The sequence below is a fragment of the Gossypium arboreum genome, chromosome 12, assembly GCF_025698485.1.
Source record: "Gossypium arboreum isolate Shixiya-1 chromosome 12, ASM2569848v2, whole genome shotgun sequence".
NCBI classification, from domain to species: domain Eukaryota; kingdom Viridiplantae; phylum Streptophyta; class Magnoliopsida; order Malvales; family Malvaceae; genus Gossypium; species Gossypium arboreum.
The window spans coordinates 103,998,804-104,007,276 of NC_069081.1; the positions used below are offsets into that span (position 1 = coordinate 103,998,804).

The 8,473-nt window shown below is 29.6% G+C and overlaps 1 protein-coding gene across 1 annotated transcript; it reads left to right on the forward strand.

The window, feature by feature from the left end:
- The first annotated feature begins 4,893 nt into the window (after nucleotides 1-4,893).
- LOC108477190 (autophagy-related protein 8C-like) lies at nucleotides 4,894-7,303 on the forward strand. Its single transcript, XM_017779661.2, has 6 exons — nucleotides 4,894-4,989; nucleotides 5,108-5,155; nucleotides 5,447-5,502; nucleotides 5,646-5,698; nucleotides 6,741-6,859; nucleotides 6,958-7,303. Exons 2-6 carry the CDS (start codon nucleotides 5,119-5,121, stop codon nucleotides 7,050-7,052), a joined length of 360 nt encoding a protein of 119 aa, XP_017635150.1. The 5' UTR covers nucleotides 4,894-4,989; nucleotides 5,108-5,118; the 3' UTR covers nucleotides 7,053-7,303.
- Nucleotides 7,304-8,473: the final 1,170 nt, after the last annotated feature.

Genomic DNA, 8,473 nt, shown 5'->3' on the forward strand with positions numbered 1-8,473 from the left:
TGATATAATGAGCGAAGAAAAAAAATACTATGAAAAGTAATATTAATGTAATATTTTAATTTAATGTTTCAATGAATATTATTTTTAATATAATGTTTGTTATTATTTTTAACTGTAATATTTTTATAACACTTCACATGATTTGATTGTTAGATTTGAGTATGAAATGTCACATACAACTCATACTAAACATACATGTCATTTCATATAATTAAACCACATAAATAGATATGAAGCACAATTTAATCATTTTGGGTTTAAATGAGGTTTAATACGAGATTATGAATCAAATACAAACTCTTTTTGTCAAGTTTTAACAGCATGTCTCGAGACAGGCCTAATCATAAATTTTTAAAATTTTGCTTCGATGTTTACATGTCACGAGACGATAAAGTTCATGTCTCAAAACAATGGTTCTCAAGTTTGGATGTTGAGTCTCGAGACAAGCCTCCATTGTCTTCCTATTTTAACTTCGATGTTTGCATGTCTTGAGATAAGGGGCTCTTGTCTCGAGACCTGGAGCAGGGAAAAAATTATTTAGCTTCAATATGCCCTTGTCTCGAGATTTAGATGAGTTTGTCTCGAGACCAAATTGACATGTCTTGAGACATTAAGTGATTGAATGCATGATAAGGTAAGTTTTTGTTCTAACGATCTTGAAATATGCTCTTGTTGTCTCGAGACTTAATAGTCAAATGACCTAGAAACACATTTTCAATCATTCAAACCTTACCTAAATGTACCTAAAACATACTTAAATTATTAACCCAATGCTAAATCACCACATTAACACATGTAAACACAATCAACCAACATCAAATCCTAATATCCAATGCATTATGGTTTAACCTATTAATTAACACATTCAAACTTATATAAACAAACATAAATAGTCATAAATCAAAAGATAAAGCTTAATCTTTTAAACTTTATAGGTCATAATACCAAACGAACCAAATATTAACTTAAGAACATACCAACTGACTTAAGATACATATTATACGACCTAAAACACGTATATACATACAAAATAGTAACAAGATTACTTCTAAATTGAGTGTGAGAAATTGGATGCTTGACCTCAAGTCTACTAAGCTCTTATCTTATGCTCATGCATCAGAAACAAAAAAAACCATACGCTAAGTAATAGGGTTTAGTGGTGCTAACATGATTCAAAACAATAATAAATTATAACCAAAATAACATGTACGCTTAATATGAATTTCAACGATAACTTAAATCATGTTTACATTTTTCTCTCTCATGCTTTTAATATCATGTTTTCATGCTTACATTCATGTCACATATCAATATTTGATCATGTCACATATCAGTATTTGAAATAATCTATAATGCCATCTCAATTACATGTAAATTAAGGCATCTCATATGGACAATTCATTTTCTCATTTCATTCTTGAATCCATTGATTCATTTATATTCTTATCGACCCTCAGGACTCGAAATAACTGAATTGTATGACCTCTCACATGCTATCATTAATGTTTATATACAATTTGGAATTCATCATTCAATATTTTAATATCATTAACCAATTTGCATGTTTTATAATCTCTATTAACCGAACACAGATTCAAGATGGATACATGAATCAACCAACCATCACACCAATATAACTATCACTCAGTGCATCATCGGAACGTCTGAAGTATCTCATTGGTATAAATCGAAGTAATATATATAAATATGCCTAGCACCTCATCAGTATGTTTGAAATATAATGTGCACTCCATGCTTCATTGATATAAACCGAAGTAAACCCCGTACACAAATCCTATGGCATACCAACTATACCTAATTCTATTCAAGACCGTTAATAAAATATTCAATGTTCAAAACATATATAATTCACATGTTAAAAGACATTATGTAACAATTTCAAATCACATTCAAATCATTATATACCATTACATAAAATCACATAACATTATTATGCCTTGTGATACTATTTGTGACATTCATTTTCTACTCAAATCTTTGCATCAAAACATCATATCCATATCATCATATATATATTTATATATATGAAATCATAAGAAAGCATATAAACACTACCTCGGTCAAATTAACACTTATCAAACTATATATATATATATATATATATATTGAAATCAAATCATGAAAACACAAATAAGAACAGACTACTTGTCTATGGCTTTCATCTTTCCTTTATTTTGAGAAGACCTAATGTTGTCTTTAGTTATGTATGATAAATATGATAATAAAAATAATATTAATTTCACACAAACACATGAAAACACTACAATTTAACATAATTTATTTTTATTCATTTTAGTTCTTATATATGAAATGCTTTATCTTTTAATATTTAACATTTAATCAAAATCTAATTTTATATTTATTCACTAGGAACATTATGCTTTTAATCCATAGTATAATCTCTTAATAACTTTTAATTTATTCAATTTGATTCCTAATTTCAATCATAATTAATCTCACAATTCAACTTTTTTTTAAGCTTAATTCACTATTTCTACCGCATATCTAACGTGTTGTTACCAAAAACTAATTAAAATCTCACATGCATAATTTAACTACTAATGTCATATTTCTCTAAAATTTTCCAAACAATAGAACTTAATCCAAAACCATTAATTCAATAATCTAACATTCGGGCTAGCTTAATCTAATGTTATATGCTAAAATTTTCATCCGAAAAAATATATATATAGAAGCTCACATGTTGAGGTTAATTTGAATCCGCAATGAGAAGAAAACTAAAAAGGTTTTGTTCTTTCTTTTATGTAGAAAGATGGAGAAGATGTTTTCCACCTTCTCCCCCCACTAAAATGGCTTAGCATGATTAATAAAATAATTTAATTAATCTGATCTTAATCCATTACTAATTATAAGTATTATTATTTAATGCTAATGATGAAGAAAGTCATCAATTCCCACTTTCATTTTTTAATATGGAATAATTAATTCTAAGGACTTGTGAAACTTTTTAATCATTTTCTATCCTTTTAATCACTTTACAGTTTAATCCTCATACTATTTTTACAAACTCAATCAATTTAATTATTAACTAATTCTACTTTCTATTTCCTTGTTTAACCTATAACTTCCTCATCTCAACTTAAAAATTTTCGTCCATAGTTAACTTTTCCAACACCACAAAAATCTAGTTGTTACAATTTTTAACTTAGTATTGTCATTGTTATTTGTTGTTTTATCTTATTTTAAACTTATTTGAACTAGAATAAAGAAAACAAACCTTGTCATTAATTGAAATTAATTCGGTTCAATTATTGAATTTAAAATAAAAAATCAGTTCGATTAATAGTAAAGAGGTTTAGAACTTTGATTAATTCAAGTCATGATAGTTTGGTTCAAATCATAACTAAAACGACTATTTGAACAACCCTAGTAAAGTGTATGAAGGAAGTTTAAAATGAAACAACTTCCAAGGACCAATACCATTATGCTATGTCACGCACAATTATGACATGCCGACTCCCCTTCCTATTTCAAGCAAATGCATGTACTCCCCATTTGTTGGTGAAATATCAACAGGAGCCCTTTTCAAATTCAAATAAAACAGTAACACGTCTTCATCTGCATACGCGCTACCTTCCTATCAAGCATGTATCACACAAATGATCACTTTTACCTATCACAGAAGGTAAATTGTCTCAAGAAATGTCACTTTATAACCTTGCCATCGACTGGAGGCAATTGTTATAGATACATCACCTATAGACTTCATTGTCACAACCTTATCACATAACAATTGTGAACACCTAAACCTCGTCAAGGGCAACACTTTGTCAAGGTCAGGCTCCATGAACATACATATGCTTAACACATGGAGCTCCTTTATCCTACCTTGCCAAAGTTAGGTGTTAGGCCTTTTTCAGTAAGTCTCACATGAGGGACCTTGTCTAGCCTGTCCCTATCCATCATTACCCAGATAGAATTCTAAAGTGTCGCCCAAGTGGCCGACCATGATATGACCTATGCCATAGGCATGACTAAAGCCCAACTTAAGAGAGTCACTTTCACTTACAAATACCTCTTTGACCACATGTGAGAAAATCTTTTTATTTTTCTTTTTTCAATCTCTCCTTCTAGAGACTTACTTTAACCATTCACATTTCAACCTCCCACATCTCTTCATATATGATTATATGAGTTGTCACCAAACCTGCAACCGTTTTTAGTCCCCGCTAAAATTTGAAAGTTAAATTTTTGTTGTTGTTATACCTTGTGATTAAAACTCTAAAAACTTTTATTCTCAACAAAAAATAGGCGTGATAAGATTTTTCCATATCAATGAAATAAATTAGCTACATTTAGTTTGACATCATAGTAAATTATTAAAAATAACTTAATTTGGTGAATATTTAAAGCTAAACCTTTTTCTGTTAAAATGTAATGAAAACACAAAACAATAATTAAAATTTATTGAATTGGTACATTGAATAAAATTAAAAATAGTTAATTTATAAACATATTTTTAAAATTTTCAAAAACTTAACATTAGTAATTTCATTGACAAAAGAAAATTCATTATTGTTATTTTAACAGTGTTGTATTTAAAATTCAAAAGAATAAGAATATAATTAAGGGTAAAATTAAAAAAAAATTTAGGAGAGCCAAAATTACGATAGTAAATGCAATTTCTCTATTTTAATAGTTTATATCTTTATAATTTTAAAAGATTAAAAAATTATTACTTTTAGAATAAGAAAATATTTTATTAATTTAAAAAATTAAGTGAAAATTTTTCGATTTTAGGGTGTACCCTGAGTAGAATATGTCATACGTGCAGATGTTGAAATGTTAATTTTTAGTAAAGTGTTAAATTGAAGTGAAAGTAGAATGGGTTTTGGAAGAGCGGCCTTCACACGTGTAAAGGAAACAACTTCTTTCATAATAAAATCAAAAGATATTTGTATTGTTTTCTTCAATCCCTTAGACCACTCACTCTCCCCCTCCGGATCGGTATGTAACATTCTCCCTGTCTCTATATTTCCTCTTTCCTTTTTAACTAATCATATTAATTAGTTTTGGTCGATTTATCTATTGAAATTTTCTTTTGCTTTTTCTTTTTGGTTTGTAGATTTTGTTTCTATGGCCAAGAGCTCCTTTAAGTTGGAACACCCTCTCGGTTCGTCTTCATCATCCCTTTTTTATCCGATGTTGCTCCTGTTGATCTTATGACGCCCCAATTTTAATATTTTCCCCTATTAATTTACTCTAACCCTTGAAATTTTTCTTCTTTTGCCTGGTCATTTCATTTTTTTTAATTGTTGCAATATTTCCCAGTGATAGAATCAATTTTGTAACACCCGACTTAGAGATAATAATAATCAGACAAATAATAATGGGTTTGGAAAAAGGAACAATTTATCATGTTATATTTATAATGTTGAAGCGTTTGTTGTTTGTTTTGTGCCAGAAAGGAGGCAAGCTGAAGCTGCACGCATTAGGGAAAAGTATCCGGACAGAATCCCAGTATGTCATATTTGATTTATATGTATTTGAATGCAACTTTAGACTTGATATTTTATATTTCTATCACTTTCAATACACTAATAATAATTTGTGTGATATAAATTTTGAGATAATTAACGTTGGTGTTTGATTGTTTGGTGTAGGTTATTGTTGAAAGGGCCGATAAGAGCGATGTGCCTGATATTGATAAGAAAAAGTCAGTTATTCTTTCTCTACTTGTTCTTATGTGGGCCTGGGTTCTAACTAATGTGGATAAATATTTCCTAGTTAAAAAGGTTATATAACTAGCAGTGTATACAAGACAAGTTAAAAAGGTTATATAACTTAGGTTTGGCTTGTCATTCATGATTATCAAATCGAGCTCGAGCAAGCCAACTTAGATGTCCTAATGCTAGATTCTAGTAGGTTGCAAGTGTAATCCATCTCCTTTTTTTTTTTTAGAAGAATGTAAGAGAGATATATATTTATTTTTAATTAATATTGAATTTTTTTCAATTTTAACTCAAGCTTGAGCACAAATAATTGTGCTTGAAGTTGTGCATGAGGATCAAAATCATTTTTACTAGATAAACGAGCTTAATCAAGCCAAACTCAGTGAGCTTAAATAGTTTGATCCTTATCTCAAATTGAGCTTGAGCTAAGTTTTTAACCTCAAATTTCTCAAGTTGAGCTCAAGCTTTTTACAGCATGAGTTTTGACTTGGCTCGACTATATGCCCTAGGTCTAACCATTTGGAGATGGGGTTGCTCTAGAAGGAAAGGTATCATAGTAAGAACTTATTAGGAGCATGAACTTGTATGCTTTCACTGTGATGTATTTGCCTGGTCTAATTTTCTTGAATTAATATTCGTGCATGTTGGATATTGCCCCAGCATGAGCAGGAAGTTTAAATATATTCTGTTACTTAGGGCAGCCACTGAATATAAATATGTTATTGATGTTGTTGATGTTTATTAGGTAATTTTTAATCTGAGTTGACATTATTCTGTTTGTTAGGTCAGATGGTGTTTCTAGTATGATACTTGGTTGTTCCTGTTGAAACATGATATTTAATTTTTTAGCACTGGTAATAGAATATGAGTATATGTCCGGAACAGGTATGCTTCATTATTTGGAAGGTCGTATCTGTGTATCCAATCACAGGTGTCAAAAATGAAGAGCCGGAGCAACATAGTTCTCTGTTCCTATTCCTATCCCGAATTTCACTTCTTTTGAAGCTAAAGGTTCTCCTAATGCAGATATCTGGTTCCTGCTGATCTAACTGTTGGTCAATTCGTTTATGTTGTCCGGAAGAGGATCAAGCTTGGTCCTGAGAAGGCTATATTCATTTTTGTGAAGAACATTCTACCACCAACTGGTGAGATTTAACGCTTTAGATCTTACAACCCACTTTTGTTGCATTTTCTGTATTAACAGTTTTTTTTAACAAATGGTGTATCGACAATGTTGGTGCAGCCGCTATGATGTCTGCCATATATGATGAAAACCATGATGAAGATGGTTTCCTTTATATGACTTACAGTGGTGAAAACACATTTGGGATTCATTGAGGCATGTCGTCAAGGGATATCCATGTGAATATGATTTGCAAAAGAATATAAAATTAGTTTAAGATGTATATTCTTTATTGCTCTCTGGTAGGTCTAGGTGGATGTGTTATTCGTAGTCGGATGAGTGTTGAATGCGTGTGTCCAACATGGTTATGTAAAATTATGTTCAAGTTTCTCATGTATTTGGTAAGTCTTTCAAGGATCTAATTATAAAGTGCTATTATTAATCCAGTCCACCAGTCTCAAGCAAATTATCTTCTCTTACAATTTAATTTAATAGTGGTAACTTGTTTATATTTGCTAAGCTAAGTTTGCTTTGATATGGATGTTTGCTACGTTGGTTTGATTATAAACATTTCTTTGGATTTTCAAAGATTTATTGGGATTAAGCTCAGACCATTATCTATGTTCATCAATCATCCCATAAAGGTGTATATATGTACTTGACTTTTACATTTTATAATTATGTGTGAAATATGTAATATCTATACAAGTTTTACTTTTATAATTTACATTAAAGAAATGGCTTAAATGCAAATTTAACTCTCAAGCTATAACTTTTTCTCACTTAGGTAAGTTCTTGTTTTTGTCAAAAATAGTATTTAAACTATAATTTGATGTCCCAACTTTTTTCTCTCTTCCTCTCTTATTCGCCAATCAGAAAAATCGACGAGTAAATACAATCTCTCATTTACTTTTCACCTTCCTTTTTAATTCAATATCATCCATTCCCATGAAGACGCGAGCATCAATCAGTCATTTAATTCAATTTCATCCGTTCCCATGAAGATGAGGGCATCGATCAAAGTTAAAAAAATTAAAAAGAAACCAAATAAATAGATAACAAAAATAAAGAAAGAGAAAAAGCATTTTTATAATTAATTATAATTTTTATAACTAATGCAATTTAATAATAATTATATACTTCGTTTTTTTTTTAAATGCCACGTGCTACAATATAATTAGGATGAAAGAATTTTTTTAATAGAGCACACGATTGAAATGTTTTATGTAAAAAAAAAAAAAATCATACTCTAGGCATATTTAGGAAAAAAAAACACACCTTTTATGCATGTGAAAAAAAAAAAACTATAATTAGAAGCCAATTTTCATCTAAGCCTGTATAAATATTTATAACAGTATGAACAATATGTTCATCTCGTGTTACTCATTTTTTATTTTTTATTTTGCCACACCAACTTCATCCATGCATTTCAACTATTTCGAACTATACTTTGAATTTCATTACTCCATTTATTATTACCAAAATCCGCCTAAGGTGAAAACTCACTATTTTCTTCTTTATGTGAAATCTATTTTTGTTTCATTTTGGCAAGGGAAAGGTATTATTCGAACCTTAAAGCTGTTGTCAACCAAACTTCAAATCGACAATAAAGTTTGGTCACTAAAACAATGAATTG